The sequence below is a fragment of the Echinops telfairi genome, unplaced genomic scaffold, assembly GCF_000313985.2.
Source record: "Echinops telfairi isolate 266 unplaced genomic scaffold, ASM31398v2 ScPeMD7_70;HRSCAF=299, whole genome shotgun sequence".
NCBI lineage: Eukaryota > Metazoa > Chordata > Mammalia > Afrosoricida > Tenrecidae > Echinops > Echinops telfairi.
Window position 1 is genome coordinate 33,366,618 of NW_022103968.1, and position 19,821 is coordinate 33,386,438.

The 19,821-nt window shown below is 50.3% G+C and overlaps 1 protein-coding gene across 33 annotated transcripts in view; it reads left to right on the plus strand.

Moving 5' to 3' along the window:
- Positions 1-19,821, plus strand: part of SORBS1 (sorbin and SH3 domain containing 1) — a 184,524-nt gene that overhangs the window by 148,441 nt on the left and 16,262 nt on the right. For 18 of the 33 annotated variants that reach the window (XM_045291456.1, XM_045291458.1, XM_045291459.1 and 15 more), the window contains 6 exons: positions 368-453; positions 3,629-3,796; positions 8,069-8,115; positions 11,636-11,750; positions 11,902-12,027; positions 13,670-13,864. In XM_045291456.1, coding sequence (XP_045147391.1) covers positions 368-453; positions 3,629-3,796; positions 8,069-8,115; positions 11,636-11,750; positions 11,902-12,027; positions 13,670-13,864 — 737 coding nt within the window. Of the gene's footprint in view, positions 1-367; positions 454-3,628; positions 3,797-8,068; positions 8,116-11,635; positions 11,751-11,901; positions 12,028-13,669; positions 13,865-15,828; positions 16,603-19,821 lie in introns of all 33 variants that reach the window. The other 15 variants (XM_045291448.1, XM_045291452.1, XM_045291454.1 and 12 more) reach the window with 2 other exon arrangements.

The window sequence follows — 19,821 nt, forward strand, 5'->3', positions numbered from 1 at the left end:
TGTGTGTGTGTGTGTGTGTGTGTGTGTGTGTGTGTGTGTGTACGTGATGCATGGTTTGTTCTGTAAGATTCTGCACGCCTCTTAGTAGGGACCCTTCTCAGAGAAGGACCTGTGTTTTGCTCCCCTTTGGCCTTCTGATTATGTTTCTTTCACATGAAAACGGGCTCACAGGTAGAGCCAAAGAAGGGTTGGGTGGGGGCAGAGAGGTGGGGTGTGTCCTTTGGAATTTGATGATGGATCGCTGATGGCTGTGGGAAGAAACGTCCTGTTTACCATTGGTGAAAGGTTGATAGCCGGAATCCGTTCCCCAGCCTGCTCCCAGGAACGAGATCACTGCCTGTTTTAATGCCGCTCTGTTGTTTTGAAGATTCCGAGTCACCCAGACATTTTATACCGGCTGACTACTTGGACTCCACGGAGGATTTTATTCGAAGACGGCACGATGACAAAGAGGTAAATCCCATCTTTAGGAGCTCTGAGTGCTTCCTCGGCTAACAAGAAGGAAGGAAGGAAAGGTGTCAGAGGGTGCGAGGGCCTGGTGGGGAGAAGCATAGATCGGGTCTTCACTGAGACCTGAGCAGCACAGGCTCGGGCCCTCCTCTTCTGGTCTACCTGTGGAGAAAGTCAGACTGAGTGCCCCAAGGCACTGGCGTGGGAATGCAAAGTCCAGCCAGCACTGTTGCTTGGGGGATTCAGGAAGAGGCTGCCCCATTCATTCCGCTCAATGCTTTGGACACGAGAGTGGCATTTGCTCCACTCTTTCATTCTCTTCCTTCCCAGCCTTGGTGTTCCCTAGGGAAGCCCACCTACACTTTCCTCTAGTGCTTAAATGTGCAAGAATGCAGGAGGGAAAACAAAAAATAACATTTTTACAAAAACATTTTTGTCACCTTTTTTTTAACTGTACTGCTTTTAACTCAGAAGACAGAAGATAACCCAGTAAAAGTTGGTGGACACCAGCCAGGAACGTTTAAATGCAGCTACTGAATTTGAAGCTACTGAAATGCCTGTGTGCTGGTGATGTGGTACACGGGGCAGGGAGTGGAGCCTGTTCTCTCAGGGACCTGGCAAGACGTGGCTTTACGTCAGAATGGGCACAGTCCAGGCTCTGGTCACCAGGCGTTGATAGGATGAGTGCTTTCTGGACTTTGCATTCCCCAGGCCTGTAAGCGCCAACCACGGCCCGATGTCCATATTCCCGTAATCAGTTGAGAGACGGAAGAATTCCACGGCTCCCTGTGGCAGTTGGGGAAGGACGCGTACACCCCTCTAAAACCTGTTCCTTTTCCTTTGAATTCTGAAGTCCTTTTTTGGTGTGTGCTACTGGTCTGATGAGTGGGCTTTCCTTTGGGGAATTACCGTAATGCTGACTTTGAGGAGCACCGAGTGATAATAATCATGGCTGCCAGATGATGAGCCGAAAGCCAAAAATTAATGGCCAAGCCTCTTTCCCCTTGCCTGGCACAATCCAGACAGTACTCAATAAGATCCTTGGACCTGTCTGTGGAAAGAAACAAGAGGAAACATTGCACGTACAGAATTATTTCCAGTCAAGACCAGAAACTCATAGTGGGCACCCATCAGGCCATAGAATCAAGTCATTAATTTAGCTCTTCGCTGTTGTCACGATCTAAGATTCTGTGAATAAAGATGAAGTTCCATGATCTGAGTATAAACCCTGAGCATAGCCAACATGGAAGGCTTTGTGGTGGAGTTCTTGCCCACGTGACGTATTTTCTTTAACTCAGCAATGCGTGTAATAAAAGTTGCACAAAGAAGGTACGCTGCGTGGCCCTTGAATAACATGGATTGACAGACCCTTAAAGGTTATCTGTTAAAGTTCATGTGGTTAAACCTGCCTGATGGATATGCCGAGCTCAGATTCAAACACCAGGCCGGAAGCTTCTGTGCTAGTTGATGTCCAATGATTGTATTTACCCCTGGTTAAAGCACCAGGGGGCATTAAGAAAAGGCCTAAGACGGAAGCCTCAATCACCAGCCCATTCCCACCGATGTCAGAAGAGCTCAGAATGCAACACTTTCCTGGGTGAACACTTGATTCTTAACAGTGGTGTAACGGCATTTCAGAATTGACAAATGTGTCAGCTCAGGTAGATCATCTATCCAATACACCTTCTCCCTCCGCAGGAGGACCGTGGCAAAGAGACTTGCCCACAGACACCTAGCAAGTGACCTGATACCAGAGGCAGAGCTGGAGACCAGGGCCAGAATTTCTAGGCCAGCCTGCTCTCCGGGGCCCTGTGCTTTTTGTAAAGCGCTGCCTTCTGTCTCTGATCTTCACAGTAACCCACCGAGCGCTGAAAGCCATTTGCTGAGTTGTCACTTTCTTCAGAGACCAGATCAAGCCCCCACTATGCTTTAGAGCTAGATGTCACTTTCAAGGCCTGTAATTACTTGCTGGGAGAATACTGTTATTTCACTAAGCATGCCAAGAATGATCAATTCCCCGAATGCTTTTCAATAAGAACACAATCCCAGGAACCATAGATTGATACATGCATGTACCCACTGTCATAGAGGTTATTCCAAATCATAGTGACCCTGTAAGACAGAGTAGAATTGCACCTTAGGATTGATTGAGAATGTAAACCTTAATGAGGGCAGATAGCCTCACCTTTCTCCCAAGGAGCAGTTGGTGAATTTGAACCACTGGCCTTGCAGTTAGCAGCCCAATGCTTAAACCACTGGCTCTTTTAGGTTGGCATACTATAAGAAACCACATAAAACTTTTATTTCATGGGTGCATTTCCCTAGGTAGCAAGAGGGCATTTGGTAAAACCCAACATTGTTTAATTTTTCAAAAGGCTTTGAAAAGTAATATGGGAGAGAATGATCTCTTCTATTATTCTTAAGTTACATATTTATCTTCCACCTCATTCCCTCAGCCTGGGCTACATGCCACCTAATGAAGAAATATTTACGTGTGAAAGGAGAGTAGAAAGCCATGGTGCTCTCTCGCAGGCCCTTTGTGCATGTGCCCCTAGGGCCTCCAAGGGGAAGAGTTGGCTGGCCCAGGAGAGGGGCACTGCTCTTTTAAGCAGAGCGGCCGATGTGGGAGCACAAGATGGCCTGATTGCCCTCCACCCCCCATAGTCAAAGCCTATAGCAGGTCAGCCGGCTTGGGAGGGGCAGGGGGAATGGACTCCACCCTAGTCCCAGCATGGGAACCCCTGTGGACACCCCTCACTGCCTCTGCCAGGTAAGGCTAGCACTCCCAACCTCCCGCAGCAGGCTGCAGCCCAGCATGCTCGTGAATGCTCTGGATGTAGCCCCTGGCTCACCTCACCTTCCATGCCCGGGCATCGGGAGGCAAGAGGCTCCTGTCTGAGCCAGGGGGTGATTTGCCAGGCGGTGTAATTGTGTGGAACTCATCCTCCCTGAAACCCCAGCTTCCCGCCAGTCTCTCAGGTGCGGGTTGGGGGGCTGTCTCCTTCCCACCCAGAGGGTGCAGGAGGTGGTTCCATGAGGCCCCTCCCACCCCTGGCCCCACCCCCGGGTCCCCATTCCCCAGCACCTTGTTCCTCCGTTGCTTTTGTTGGCGGTTTCCCAGGACCCTGGGCCCGGTAATTCGGTAATTCACTGCCCGTTTTATGTAATTTTGTGGCAGAAACTTTTAGCGGACCAGAGACGACTTAAACGCGAGCAAGAAGAGGCCGATATCGCTGCTCGGCGCCACACGGGCGTCATCCCGACACACCATCAGTTTATCACTAATGAGCGCTTTGGGGACCTCCTCAATATAGACGATACGGCAAAAAGGAAATCTGGGTCAGAGGTCTGTTTTGGTCGCCTCGATCTGCTGCTTGGCCCAAAGCGATCATTGCTTGCCCCGCAGCATTGCCCCGCTGTAGGCCAAAGTAGTTCCCCAGACGGTGTCGCTCATCCGGGCTGCACGTAGGCTTGCTTTGGCTCCTTCGTGGCTGGTACCAGGATGTGAGCCTCCCATCATGCCCTGTGCTGCGTATGTTCTAGCATGCCTGGCTGCGGGGCCCGGGGCCTGCTGGTGCACCCCTCACTCATGCATGTCTTCAGCGTGTCGGCCGCCTTCATGAGTCCTCTACATCCCGCATTTCCCCACCAATGCTGTTCCGCCTGTGCATTCTGCCTAGAGTCCGTAGTTCATACGCATTCGTAGCTTGTGCTAGAGACACATAAAACGATACCCTTTTGAAGCGATGGTGTAGGAGCTCCCTTAGAGTCCAGCAGTTAGCTAGTCCCGCTTTCTTGATGCCATTTACAAAGGCCATTCCTGTTGGAGTGGCAGGGAACAAACAGCCCTGCTGCTCCCATGTGGGTGAGTTACTCTGTCCAGTGTCGGGAAGGCTGAAGCACCTCACTGTAGGGTTCAGAAACGTCTGTCCGTTCCGATGAGCCTGCAGGACATAAGGAAAGGTCCTGAGATGTGGCATCTGTTCCCTGAGTGCTGACATTGCTAACCCAGCTTACAACAGCTGAATAAAGGGAACAGAGGGAGGCGGGACCTCTGAAGCCTCTTGGCCCCCTGCCCGAATGTTGAAATTCTCGTGCGGGTCAAGTGCAGCATCTTGCGTATCTTCCGATGGGGGGGTTTGTTTGTTTGTTTTTTGCCACATGACCCTTCAAGAGCCCTACCAAGAATGATCTTCTCTGAGAGTTGTGTATGGGGCGCTTGGGATAAGAGGGGAGTCAGAGAGAAAGGTGCCCAAAGTCAGCTTTTGTAACCTTCCAGTTTTAGAATTGATTAACACTGATGCTTGTCTCGTCAATACTGGAGTCAAAGCATGGCTTTTGAAAAAGGAGAAAGTGTTGGAAGAGAGAAGAAAGCGAGAACTAGATAAATGAAGGAATTTGGGGTGGGTGGGAGAGGGGACCAAAAACCAAACTCACTTCCGTGGAGTTGATGCCGGTGCATAGCGACCCTATAGGACGGGGTAGAACTGCCCCTGTGAGTTTCCGTGCTCTTAACTCTCACGGGAGTAGAAAGCCCTCTCTTCCTCCCACAGAGTGGCTGGGGGGTTTCCAACTGCTGGCAGCAAGGTCAGATCCACTACCCCACCAGGACTCCCTGGCAAGAGGGGAAGGAGACTCTCCAGTGCCAGGGAGAAACTAACAGGGAAGAGGTAAAAGCCAGTCCTGTGTTACTTACATGCCAGGGAAGGACGGCCCTCGGCGTGCCGGCTCCTCACAGCAGTCCAGTTCTGAAGGCTCTGCTGAGGGCCTGTCCACATTCAGGCCTAAGCATTGGTGACTGATGAAGGAGGTGGGGACTTGCAAAGGCCACCTAGATATACATGCAAATGAAGACGCGACTGCTGGAGTAACCAGGGCCAGAGGCACACTGCCTAATCCATCCTACAGCTCACAGCCTGCAGCAGTGGTTCTCAGAGTGAGCTAGCATCCAAGGACTTGCTGAAATACAGGTAGCCGAATGTTAGGGTAGGACCTGAACCTGTCCATTTCTAAGAAGTTTCCGTTTGATGCTGACAATGCCCCTGACCAGTAGAGACTGACAAGCCCCTGGGGCACCGTATAGGTGGACTTCAATAGAACTGGTTGACCCTAAGACCCTGAGGGGAGACAGAATGAGACTCAGAGCCTGCCCTCGGGAGCTGCTAGTTTTATAAGAGAAGCACCCTGTTGTGAGAGGAGAGAAAAATGAAATGGGCCTTGGGAAGAATTAAGATAAGAAGGGAAATCAAGCTTTGCTCCATTAGTAAGGACCCACGGATTTCCTAAGAATTCAGTGGAGTCCGTGTTTGTGACCTTGAGTTATGTATAGATTGCCTGTAATACACAAGTGATAGTAATCTTACCAACTCTTAGTTGATCGAGCCAAGCCAATTTACAGGTTAAACACTGAACAAGCTCACCTGCATAGTTTATTAGTTTAACTGATGATTGATGCTGTTTTGCTCGGCTCGATGATAGCTCTAGGTTGTGAGCGTGACGCTGTGTCGATATAGATTCCCGACACTTCTCACAGCTCTGAGTGGTGACTTCTTTCTCCCACTGCATTTATCTATTGGCATCGCTGAGAAAGTCGTCCTTACTGTGCACCCACTAGGTCACTTGGCCTTGTCTGTGAACTTGCCATTTATCATTAACCCCACATTCATTCTTGACTCATTGACCTGCAACTGTTAAACTATGCTAGTTGATCACAAATGCAGATATTGAAATAGGTATTGGCAATAAATTGATTATACGGTGGCTCATTCAATTGACCGTTAACGTGTACATGTACTTAAAATAAAAACCAACACTGCTATCGAGTAATTCCAGCTCATAAATGACCCTATAGGACAGAGTAGAACTGCCCCTGTGGGTCTCCAGGGCTGTAACTTTTTACGGGAGCAGAAAGTCTTGTTTTAATGTAGAAAGCATTGTACTTACATAGATTAAAACACTCACTGCTGTTAACTCATAGAGACCTTGGATGACAGAGCTGGCCCTGTGGGTTTCCAAAGCTGTAGATCTTTACAGAGTGGAAAGCCTCATTTTTTTCTCCCTTGGAGTGGCTACTTGTTTTGAACTGCTGACGTTGCAGTTAGCCGCCATAACCCACAAAGCCACCAGGGCTACGTATGTCGTGAGATGGGTGGAAATATCAAAGTAAAAGGCAAAAGCAAAAACAAAAGTAAATTCCTGTGGCAAAGTCACTGCCGTGAAGCAGATCCCTCTAGGACCCCCGCGGAAGGAGCCCGGACATGTGAGTGAGGCATGGTACAGAGCGATTAGGATCTGAAACTAAGGTTGATTCGGCTTTTAGAGGACTGTATTCTCTCATGTAGCATCCTTGAATTTTTTTCCCCTGCCACTTTGTTCACCCTCTCCAATATCGAGGAGGAACTGCATAATTTAGATGTCATTGTGTTGGTTCTCCAGACCAGAAAGCCATAGCCATTTAAGTTGGAAGACCACTGTGCTGAAAGGAAGCTTTGGTCCGCAAGCAGCACCAGATGTTAGCCATCCTGCTTTTTAGGAACTGCTCAGGAGGGAGAGAGAGTGATACGTTCTACTGGTCACCAGAAATAGCTTGACATAGGATTCCTCCCTCCTACTTTCCTCTCACTTAACAAAATAAAAGATGAGGAAGAAATGTAAATTATGGTATGGTAAGTAAAGGCACACTTCTTGAGGGACTGGGTACTGAAAGTCCAGAAGGGTGAGAAGAGGTATAGCCAATCGCTTCGCCTGATTCCACCAGGCAGAGGACCTGGGTGTAAGAAGAGAGCAAGACAGTGAGGTCAGGGTAGGAGGTGGGTGCTCAAAGGCTTAACCCAGTCAGAATGGAGATTCCTTCCAGAGAGGCAGTTGAGTGCCTCTGGACTTCAAAGCAAGCAAGTCATGTGATGCGAATATTTGAGGAATGTTCTTTGTGGTCCTGAGTGACAGTGGATCAGAGTGAAGGAAATGGGGGGTGAAAGGAAGCTTTGTGCCTGGGGGAACCAGAGGTCAAACCTGAGCAGGTCCGGAGCGATGGAGGGAGGGTTGGTATGACTTGATGCTCGACTTGGTGAGGACGTGGAGACTGAGACTGAGAAGGATTTCTAAGCCTGAGGTCTGGAAGGGGGTGGGGGAGCAGCCCCCATCAGGAATGGGAATAACTTGGCAAGGTGTGGGTCTGTTTAAGATGACTTCGTGGACCACGAGAAACAAGTGGAAGAGTTAGGTGAGACGAGGTTGCTTCTGCTGCAGGTCATGATGTAAGTCAAGCATATGGAAGATGTCCCCGAAGAGTAAGACCATCGATAAGGAACCTCCCAGGACTTCGGCTTTACCTTGTTTTGATCCCCCAGCAGGTCAGGGTCAGCTTTAGGGCTTTTCTCACCATCTCCTTCCTCCCAAATCTGGCCCTGCTTTGGGACCTGCTCATGCCCGGCATAGTTGACAGAATGTCCATCCAGTGCTGTGCAGTCAGGCAGCTGGATTCTGCCCAGGCTTCTACACCAGAACAAAAGGGTTAGGAATGAATGTTCATGCTTTGCTTTCAAGAAACTTGTGAAAACACGTCTTTTTCCTTGCAGATGAGCCGTGACTTTAACCTCTCCTGTTTTCTTGTGTTTAGATGAGACCTGCCAGAGCCAAATTTGACTTTAAAGCACAGACACTAAAGTAAGTGCCTTGTCATTTTGATTTGTTGTCTTAACTGCCTCTTTGAAACAGCAGTTCACTTTTAGAGGAGAATCGGGAGAAAAGTGGTAAAAAGTCAATGTTTGAATAACGCTGACCACGGTACAAGCATTGATCAGAGTCCGTACCTTGTTCACCCCTCATCACAAGTTACCTTCACTATAACCTCCCCTGGGGGATGGGTACTATTATAATCCCCTCTGTACAGCTAGAAACTGATGAACTGGCTCAGGAACCAAACAATAAAAGGCTCTGCTTCGTGTGGAACGACAATGTGAAGTTCAAAATCATCAAAAAAGACCAGACTTTCTGGGCTGATACAGACTGGAGACTCTCAACCTTGGACACCCTTTGAACCTGCAACTGAAGCCACTTCCAGAGGTCACCTTGCAGCCCAAGACTAGATTTGAATCCTATAAAATACACAGTAATACCTACGAGAGAATGTGGTCCTTAGAATCATGAAATACATTGGACCAAATGGACAGCATCTTTCCCAAAGTGAAGATGAGAAGGCAATAAGGGAGGGTCAGGAAACGAAGGGGCAAAAACAGGGACAGCGTGGTGAAGATGGGGACCCAGCACAGGGGCAGCAACCGATGTCAACAACTTGCATAGAGACGATTGCACAGGAAATGAACTTGCTTTATAAACGTTCACGGAAATCCCAGTAAGATGTTCTCAAAGGAACTTTCCCAGACAGGTAAGTAAAGCATGAGGCCAGAGCCTGTGCTCTTCCCCCACTGGGCCTTCTCCTGTGTAGGGGCTCCCATTGCTCGATTGAGGAGTGACTTGATGTGCCAAGCCCTTTCTAGGGAAGGAAGCAGCATCATTTTCCAGGAAGATTATTTGACCGCCTCTGCTAAGACAGCCAGGAGGTAGCAGGCTTGTGGAAATCCACAAGAAAGGGACTAACTTTTCTCCAAGCAGTTTCCCCAGAGCGCTGGAAGATGTTTCTCCAAAACAGTGGTTCATCAGGAAAAGACTTTGGAAACCACTACATATTACTATATATCCCACCCCACCCCACCTAACCCCTTGAAGGGAGCCCAAGCAACTTTGGTCCTGGGAATCCTCCAACATGAATGGTCAGACCATGATTGCTAGAACCCAAGGACAAATTGGTGCACTTAGCTGTGTTTGCCGTTACTCCAACTCTTTGAAGCATCAGCTTCGGAAGAGATGGCAGTTTCATATAAGGGAAAGATCATGGGCTTTTCCCTTAAATATAAGGGAAAGAAAGTCCTGGGTTCAAATCCTGATTATGCCACCACGTAGGGTCTTTGTGACGGTGGACAAGTTACCCAATGTTTCCTGCTCTATTTCCTCATCTGTGTGATGTGGATAAAAATGTTTCTCTTACATGTCAGTTAAGGGTACAAGTGACATCATTCATCACCAGTAAAATATTTTGCACAGTAAAGCAGAATGAATACTCAAAATAGGCTATCTTCCCCCATCCTTTCTTTTAACTAGTGGGAAGATAGCAGAGATAGGTCTTTTTCCTATTTAATCCAATTGGTACTTTTCCCCCTTTGCATTGGGAACGTTCTGTGTGGGATTCATTGAGAGGTGTGGTAATGGTACTGCATCTGCCTTGATCTCCTTTGTAAAGGCTGGAAAAGGCTGGATTGTTTCCTTAAGGACAATCCCGTCCGCTAGAACCAGGTGAGAAGCTGGACTCCACGCACACGGTAACCATTATCAACGTAGTTGATCCTAGAGAGAGCCCTCCAACTTGGGCTTTACATCATATCATGCTACCTTAAAAAAAAAAAAAAAGATAATGACACAAAACCATTTAAAGACTAAATGCCAGAGCCATCGACTGCGTCTTTGAAACCGCTTCATGGTCTCTTGGTTCTACGCTTCCTCGTGTGACTCCAAAGAGTGTGCGCAGAGAACTACTGGGAGTCGACAGGTTTCTTTCCCATGGGACTTCATCGTGCGGTTCTGTGGGAGATGGGGTGGGGGACCCGTGGCAGGAAGGATGACAGCCCCAGGGGCCGGTGGTATAACTCTGATTATGACGACAGACCTCTTTGCACTTGTCGGTCACCCTCACAGTTGCCCTTGCCCTTGCCCTCCCTTGCCTAACAGAAGCCATCCGAGCCCCCACGGCCCTCTCTAGCTGAGTCCCTTAGGCGGCAGGCTTAGAAGCCTGTTCATCTCCAGTGCATAGTGATAGGCTGACGGCTGACTCCTCCGTGTGCTCCTGACGGGGCCAAGGAGAAGGGATTCTGAACACCCCCAGGGCGAGGGCTCTGTGAGAATGTGGCCAAAGATATTCCCATTCCCTTCTTCCAAAGGCAAGTATATCCCCCTTCCCAGGCTGAGTTAGGGTCAGAATCCTGCCTATCAGCGCAGCACCCACAAAGGCCGCCTTGCTCTTGCAAGCCACGCGGTGCTGATTCTGTGTAAAGATTTCCAGATGTGCCCCATTGTTTAGCCAGCATCCTCACATACCGTGGGACTTCCTGGCACACTGCAAAGCAGGCACGCCCCCTCCAAATTACAATTGGGCCCCGTGTTCTTGGTTTGATGCAAATGGCAGGGGTGGAATCGAGGTCTTTTTTTTTTTCCTAATTATAAACTATTTCAAATTTTCTGCTCTCCTTTTAAGTGTTCATTTTATTCATAATGGATCTTTTGATTGTGCTTTTTAAAAAGGAGCCCTAGTTAGATGCTGCCATCAAGATTGGAATGAGCAAACGGGTGGATATGGACTAACAGTTAGCGATCTGAAGGAAAATCCACTTTTGTTTCCAAGATCCCTTTCCCATGTCGAAAAGGAATTAACATTCACTCGGGCAGCAGGTGTTTGCATTCTCCCAACAACCCTGATTTTAGATCAAGAGAAAGCAAGTTTTGGAAATGTTCAGTATCTGTCCAAGTTCATGGTAGAACTGGGTTCTGAACTGAGATCCATCTACTTCAGAGCTATTCGGCATGATAGGTAGATGATGAGTGGTAAAGTGATTGATTGGATGGGGTCACTTGAATGGGCAGCCTCATAGGCTACCGAATGATACCATGTGATTTGAGGGTAATGTAAATGGAGGTGTGGCTTACAAGGCTAGCAAAGAGGGTCAGGAAGGCAGATGTCTGAGGAAGAGTTTTTTTTAATCATTTAGTATCAGTGGAGACCACTGGATACATCACTTTCTCTCGGTTGAATAATCTGAGCATCAGACAGCTGTCATGCTGTAAGATATGTCGAGAAACGCACAGCAGATCCCAACCAGTGAGGCCTCTGAACTCTTGCGATTGCCCTTCAATTGCAATGCTATCCTCCGTCCCTTAAAAGCCTGGAAAAACACCAAGTGTGGGGTCATCTGCTCCGGAGTGGAGTTCTCCCATATATGGGGCCTGCTCCCCTGTCCTCTGTCCCCTTGGGCCTTGCTTGGAGTACTCTCCTTTTGCTAAAATACTGAAGTGTCCTCATCGTGCACGCCCTGAAAGAGCCCTCTGCTCAAGCTCCACGGCCCCTCTGTGTTGACAGGGAGCTTCCGCTGCAGAAGGGGGACATCGTTTACATCTACAAGCAGATTGACCAGAACTGGTACGAAGGCGAGCACCATGGCCGGGTGGGCATCTTCCCACGCACCTACATCGAGGTACCCTGGCTCTTTCTCTCTCTAAGGAGATGCCCAGCCTGACTCAGAGCGCTGTTGATTAACCCAGGCATGTTGTGTTTTATTTCCGCGTTTTTTCTCTCTCCCTTTTCTCTCTCCTCCTCCTCCTCTTCTGCCTCCTTTCGGCTCTCAGCTTCTCCCTCCTGCTGAGAAAGCTCAGCCCAAGAAGTTGACACCGGTGCAGATTTTGGAATATGGCGAAGCTCTTGCTAAGTTTAACTTTAACGGCGATACCCAAGTGGAAATGTCCTTCAGAAAGGTAAGCCGCCCTCCTCACCAGGTGCTTTGGGCTCCAGCGGGTACCGCTGTTGTGGGCAGTGTGATGGGCCTGGTCTGGTGGGCCAGCGTGACAGTGCCATCTGTACCCCTTAGAGACGTGTGCCAATCATGTTTGAGTTCAGGGAAGTGGAGAATTTTCTGAGCTTAGGTATGTTGTCAACATAAGCCACGGTCAGGGATCAGGTTTTCGACTGCAGTGTTCAAGTTCAGTATGTCAAGAGCCTGAGACTGTTGTCAGAGCATGCTGGAAGGTGAACCCTGTCTATGAGGAAGCATCCAAAATACACCGTGGGTCCAGCAAATGGACTCAAGCACATGGCAACCAGCAACAAGTATAGCCAATGCCCAACCCACCTTGACTGAGTACCTGATGATAGGATCAGCTCTGGGATAGGACAGGTTTACAGCATGTTGACAAGGCAAGTTAATTTTTGTTTTTTGTTGTTGTTTTTTTCCCAGAGCAGGAGCCAAATCTTAAAAACTCTTAAGGCCCAAAGTCACAGGTCACCCGCCTGTGTCGCGTTTGAGGCATAATGTAATCTTTCCAGGCCACGATTTGCTCTTACCTAACAGGAAGATAAACAGCCCCCTTGGTAGAATTGTAGGTGGGCAGAATGAGGCAGATAGTGGAAAGCCCCCTGGCATGACAGACTCAGGAAGCAGACATGTCAGTCTTTCTAAGCCCCCCTCCCCCCAGCGTCACCTTCCAGTAACCCCGGCATGTTGTTTGAGCTCTGGCAAGAGACTACTTCCTACCTCAGCATTCAGAGGCTGTGCCTGCCCCAGGCTCGCCTCACAACAAGCTTCAAGCTGCTCGTTTTGTGGAGCGTGCGGAAAGCGGGCTGTGCCTACCAAAGAGGTGAGCTGCCTTCAGCGCGCCTCTGCTGGTGCGGCGTGAGCTCACGGGCACTTGGCTCCGCACCACCTTCACAAATGCAGAAGCGTGTCTTTTGTAAGGAAGGCCGTTCGCTGGATGGTACGGAGTTGGTTTTTTTTTAAAGAAGAGTGTTCAAAAGTGAAATGCGATTGTACTGTTTTTCCTCCAAGAACAATGTGACACATCACACACATGCTGAGAAAGCAGTCTGGGAAGAACGTGTACCAACGTGCTAGCGGCTGTCCCCCAGGAGGTGGTCTCCTGGCCCATTATGATGTCTTCTGTCAGTTCACGGGGGTTCTAATTTTTCTATAACAATACCTGAACTGGGAGCATTATAAAAAGAAAGAAAAGATACCCCCCTCCCCCAAAAAAACACCTTTGAGAGATGTGTAACTAGCTAGTGAGTTAGCTACTGGCTGGCTCTAGTAGATCAGACCTGTTGCTAATACATATATCTGAAGCCCTCCATTTGTGTTCAAGCTGGAGGTGCTGCGTCTGACCATCCCCTCCTGCGATGTTTAAAGACAGCATCCCTGGCGGGGTCCAGCCACCTCTAGTGGCCCTCCTGCTGTTCGCACCCTCCTCGCAATGACGTTCCCCCAGGCAGCTGCAGCAAGGGACATTTTCCTGTGAGCCAAGAATGTGATAAATAACCCTGAGCACCCATGAGGCAGGCCGGGCCGCTGGCTGCCAAGGTATTTACAGTGTGTGACAAGGGGTCTTCCCTTGCTGTGTCTTGCAGGGGGAGAGGATCACACTGCTCCGCCAGGTGGATGAGAACTGGTATGAAGGGCGGATCCCAGGAACGTCCCGACAGGGCATCTTCCCCATCACCTATGTGGACGTGATCAAACGGCCACTGGTGAAACCCCCCATGGACTACATTGACCTGCCTTTCTCCTCCTCCCCAAGTCGTAGTGCCACTGCAAGCCCACAGGTACCGAGCTTCCAGTGTGCGCACTCAGTGCGACAGCCCACCCGCGCTGATGGCACTGTGATTGGGATCTGCCTGCCGCAGGCAGGGTGCTTACTGGGTGTGTTGCCTTGGGTACAAATGGCATTTGCCACGCTCTTGTTGGGGGAGAGGTGATCTTGGGGAAGGAAAGTGATCGGGAGACAAAGTGGCAAGTGACAGGAGCCTCTCTTAATCAGTTGGTCCAAAGCTCAGTGTTCCAAGCCCCCCCCCCATTGCCGAGAGCTGGGGCTGCATCTTGAGAACGATGCCCTGGCACAGTGCTCTTAGTCCCCAGGTCTGCCAGGCTTCCCCTCTTCATTCCCAAATATGGGGAAAGCACCAGGGTACCCTTTGCATGCTTTCCCTGGCATGAGGCTGGGATCGAACTTATAACATCTCTGGCAGGCCGACCTGAAAGGAATTAGGTATATGGATGAGATAAGATGTTGGCCTAACTGGACATGAATTGTGAGTTAGCTCGCTTGAAAGTGTAAGCTATGCCAAGTCCCACCCTCACACTCCCAAAGCCAGGGAAGCTGGGGTTCCACAGGGGCATGTGGGAGTGCCATCTGACGGAATAGGCTGAAGGCACAGGGTAGATTGTAAGGCGAGCACCCGGACCCTGGGACCCGAGATGACACTTAGAAGGTGCCTCGTTTTTCTCACTCTAATCATTTCCTCCTCTCCCACCTGCTCATTGCTGACCCCAAGAACAAGCCCCATATCCTTCCCTCCCACCCACCTGTTCATCACCGACCTCTGCCAGCAAGACCACGTCCTGGGATCGCACAGGGTGGGTGGTGATATTGGAGCAGGGCGTTCTGCTTTGTGATAATTTGGGCAATCAGCTGAATTTGTTGCTCAACCAGAGCCAGGCATGATTGTAAAACCAGATGACTACGTGTGTTAGTCCGGGGTGACTAGAGAAACAAATTCATAGACACTCATATGTGTATAAGAAAGAGCTTCATATACAAGGACAATTGAATTATTGAGAAAACATCCCAGCCCAGTCCAGATCAAGTCCTTAGGTCTGATGTTAGCCCATATGTCTGATAAAGTCCTCTTCAGATTCATGAAACATATGCAATGATGCTGAGTGCAGGAAGATCACAGGCCAGTGGGCGGGAAGTATTGTGGATGCAGTGGTGTAAGCATCTCAGCATCGGCAGGGGTCTCCATGTGGCTTCTCCAGCTCAGGGCACTAGCATAACAACATGTGTCTTCTCAGCTGCAATGTCTCCCAGGGAGTGAGTAGTGAGAAAGAGTATCTCCCGCCTCCAAGGAGGAATACAGAAGTTCCCAGAATCCTCAGGAGAAGGCCATGTCCACACAGAGGCCTCATTGGCTGTGACCTGATTGGCAGGCTAGACTCTACCCCTTCACTCTTAATCCTCTCAAGTTGACAAATGATTATATAACTACTGCAGTACACAAGTCAGAATCACTTCTGAAAGACTCCTTGGTGCACCCCTTAGAATAAAGGCCTAAGGAGGAACCAGAGAGATGAACTACCTTTTTTTATTTTCTCTTTTTTTTTTTGCCTGTGGTTCTTGGGACAGGGCTTGGGTGGCAGAGGTGACTTGGGTGGAGAGTGAGAAGGTTGGACATCTGATTCTTCAACCGGGCAGGTGCCCTGTGTAACCACTTTTCGGGGACCCTTTCTCCCCACCGCTGGCTTCTCCCATCCTCCCCCGGACAGCACACGCTCTCAGCACACATGTGCGTGCTCTTGGCCACGCACCCACCACCCAGCTCCTCCTCTAGAACTAACTGAATGATGTCCTCTTTGGACACCGGCGTGTCCGGTTTCATCTTCTCCATTCCATCCCTCGTTATGACCACCCCACCCCCACCCCGTGGTGAGTGTTTGGACTTCTTGCTGCCTCCGGCTGACATTTGTATCTTCTGCTGCTTTATCTCTTGTTTTCTCTCTCCTTTTTAAGTTCCCCCAGCGCAGCAAGCTCATCAGGCCAGCCCTCCCACCTCCGCCCACCCCTTGCCGAACCGTGTCCCCTGAGATGCGTGCTATCACCTCCGAGTGGATCTCGCTGACTGTGGGGGTCCCCGGCTGGCGTCCCCTGACCCTGACCCCACCCCTGCCTCCTCTGCCAGAGGCATCTCTCTATAACACCGACCCCCTCGCCTTGTCGAGGAGGGCCATTCCCTCCCTGCCCCTCAGCCTCCCTCCCTCTGGTTGGTCAGATCGGTCTACCCCCTACTTGGGAGTTTCCCCACTGGCCCTGCCTCAGCCCCACCAACGCTACACCCCGGCACCCAGTGCTCAGGCCTCCCTTCACGTCAACGGGGACAGTGGTATCCACTTAGCGCCTTCAGGTGTCCGCCAGGATAGCTTCTCCCAGCCACTCTTTGGAAGTTCTGAGAAGGTCATCTCGGAGCTTAGTGATGCCTTTAGCAACCAGAGCAGGTGGCAGCAATGGAAGGACGAGAGCAGACAGCTCGAGAGGCAAGCAGAGAAGGAGGCAGGTGAGAGATGCCCTGGCGGACCCAAGATCTCTCAGAAGAACTGCTTGAGACCGTCAGATGTGGTCAGGTGCCTGGGCACTGAACAGAGACTCTCAGAGTTCCACCCCTCTGAGGAAGGCCGGCCCCGCAAGTCCCTGGGTAGCCTCTCTCCCGGAAGGGAGGCTGAGCACACAGAGCTGCATAGAGGTGGCGAGCAGGCCGAAAGGAAAGCTGCTTTGAGTGGTGTGAGCCAGGTAGGCCTGCCGCATGCCGTGTGTGCCCTCGGCTGTGCATTGGACAGGGTGGCTGGGTACCCACCCTGATCCCCGCACTGAAGCCAAGTGGGTGTGGATGAGACTCATTTATGTACCCAGTGGGGAGCGGAGGGGTATTGAGTCAGGTGTCAGGGCTGGGCCCAAGTGGAGCCAGTGTAGGCTGAATCCTGGCCTCTTGAGGAGACCCAGAAGAGACTCCTGTGTCGGGTACCTCTAGGCCCGGCTCAACAGCCTTCGTCATGCCCTATCTGGGTCTTTGAGATTAGCCTTGGTTTGCTCTAACCCAGCTGAGACCACCAGGCTTTTGTGTGGCGTGCTGTGGCGTGCGATGCACTGTTTGCGTAACCCACGTTGTGCTTCTAGTGCTCAGCTCCGTCAGGTCGTCCTGTTGTCCCATGTTTGTGTGGGGAGCTGGGGCCTGTGTTTGTGGTGATCAGTGTGATGTCGTTATGGGTTGGGGTGTGCAGGCCCGGCTCCCTGGGGCCCTGGTAGGCATGGGGTCAGCCAGTGGGGCTGCCAGGTTTTGAAAGGGTGTGCCCCATTTTCTCTCTGGGAGACCCTGATTTTAGAGTTTGGATCGGGGTGGCTTTAGGATTTTCCGCGGGCTGGAAAGTTGCGGAGGAAAGGGACTTGGCCATTGGAATCAGGCCGTCTCATCTTGGCCGTGTGGTTTAGTGCCACGCTGACTTCGGGCAGCCCCCCCAAAGCCCAGTATGCGCTCTGGTTAGGAGTGTGTGCTGGGTGTGCAGTTGGAGAGAACTGGGTTGGAATGCTTGTTCCACCTCTTACTAGCTGGGAACTTGGGAGTATTTCCTCCTCTGAGCCTCAGTTTCCTCACCTGTGAAATGGAGATATAGCAAACTCCTTCATGGACTGGTTGCGAAGGTTCCTTGAAATAATTTGTGAAGTGCTATGCACAGGCCTGGAACATGCTCATCCCTGTATAAATAGGAGCTAAAGAGCCACCCTCGTGGGCGAGGTAGTGCTACTTCTGGAACATGGTAGAACACTCTAGAACCTCTGTAGAGCCAAATGGCATCCCTAATGTCATTTCCGAACCACTTATTGAGTGTCTGGTAATGTATGCACATAGCACACCATGTTTACTTCTCAGATCTGCAGTCCCGGCTTCCCTTTGGAGCGTTACGGATTCACTCAACAAGCCTGCGGTCACCAGCTGCTGGCCAGGGGACAAGAGTCCCCCGTCCCAGCCTTGGAGGCGTTGTATCCATGTAGACTGGCAGGCATGGCAGTGTCACAAGGGCAGAGACAGAGAAATGCTTGGAGGCCACAGGAGCACAAAGGGCAAAGTACACAGACAAGGCTCCAGCTCCAGCCTAACCCACGCAGCCCACTGGTCAGTGTGTCAGGAGTGGAGGCCCCATGGGAGGAGGGCAGTATGCGGAGGGATAAGAGACCAACTTTGCCTCTTACGAGCAAGCAACTAGCCTTCCTGAGCAACACTCTTCTCGCCTGCAAAGCCCAGGGAGAAGCTGAGCCGCGTGCATTGTGCATTGGCTGATGCTAGAACTCAGTCAGCTGGTTGCATGTAAGGGCTTTAGAGCGACCCTCCTCCACACGTGGTGACTTGCCCCTTCTGCTGCTGCAGACTGTGGCCCCCAGAGAGATCGAAAATGCTGGGGAAGGCCCTGTGTAGCCTGGAAGCACTGCTCCCAGAGTGCATAAGATATGAGGGAGAAGAGGGCGTGTCTGGAGAAGGAAAGGCGAAGTGATTCTTGGAAAAGTGCAGTCTCTGACGCAGGGCGATTCTGTCAACGTTCTAAGGCAGACCACGGTGCCTGAGCATCTCCTTATGGCCAGGGGTGAGTCATCATGCAGTTCCAGGATCCAGCGTACACAGGAAGTGCGCACGGTGCCAGAGTTCCCCGTTGGGTGATGCATCTACACTTCCCACTTCCTATCAGAGATTACAAGAGGGAGTCACTCGCTGGCCACTCCAGGGATTATGCTCATTAGGAAGCCAGGCATGTGGAAAATTGGCTTTCTTTCCCAGGTGGGGATGGGCCAACAGACCCTAGCTATCCGGCTCCCTGCCTCTCCCTTCCTCTACTCTTCCAGCATAGTCCCTTCCCTACGAAGGTGTCTGGGCATCTCCCTGGGAGAGCAGAGGGCTATGCTAACGAGCTGCCACCCACACCCCTTCCTCTCACCTCCTGACTTTCCCCTCCTGGATCCAGAGCAGGACTCTAGGGGCAGCAGAGAGTAAACATAGGAAGGGCTTAAATGAAGAGTGTAGGCGTGACAGGACTTCAGGCCCTGTGACTTGGGTCAAAGCATTGCAGAGCAGTGTGTGTTGAGAAAACTGCCAACCAGCATTCTGCTTGCTGCCCGGTCACCCAGTTTTGGGAGACCTAGGCCAAGTACAAAGGGCTTCAAAATGTTTGTGGAAAATTCTCTTCTCTCTCCATTCCATTTTCCCACAAACTTTTATTTTTAATTGGCATATAATCCACAACTCATTCAATCTAATAGTTCAATCATGTTACGAGTTATGCAATCATCACCACAGTCAGTGTTAGAACATTTTCTTCTTCCCCATACTCTTTGTTGTTAGCTCCTTTCCACCCACCCTCCCCTGCCATGCCCCTAGGTAATGTTTAATCCAGTGATGGCGCCATAGAGTTACTTGCCTTACATTTCATTTATGGAAAACCCTACAAAACAAGAAAGAAACAAAATCAACAGCAATGATAAAGCAGAAAAACCTCAGTAAAAAACAAAAGCCGAAAATACTAAAAGCAAACAACTTTAAAAAGGGAGATCAAATGGAAACATGTTTTATTTTAACCTAACAACATCTGTCATAATCAGTTTTACAATGCTCTCTGACAGCAAGGCTTCTCACATCCCTGGACTGTGGGGCTACAGCCTGGACTGTGGCATCTAGCCTTGGTCAGAGGGAATTCACTGTAGGCTCAATTCATGGGCATCCCTGCAAATGGATTTGAGCCTTCCATGGTCATCCATAGCCTTCTGCAATCCAGGTGTTCAGCCTGTATGATCCAAGGATTGCAAATAAAATCCAAATCCGGAGGAGGGAACAGTATGCGCAAACTCTTTACCCGAGAGCCTTACACGAAAAGACTTACTGGAAAGTTAGGATTACTTACTCTCTCATTTGAGCATCTTGGGTGCACAGAGCACTGTGCTAAGAGCTGCAACAATGGAGGAGGATGA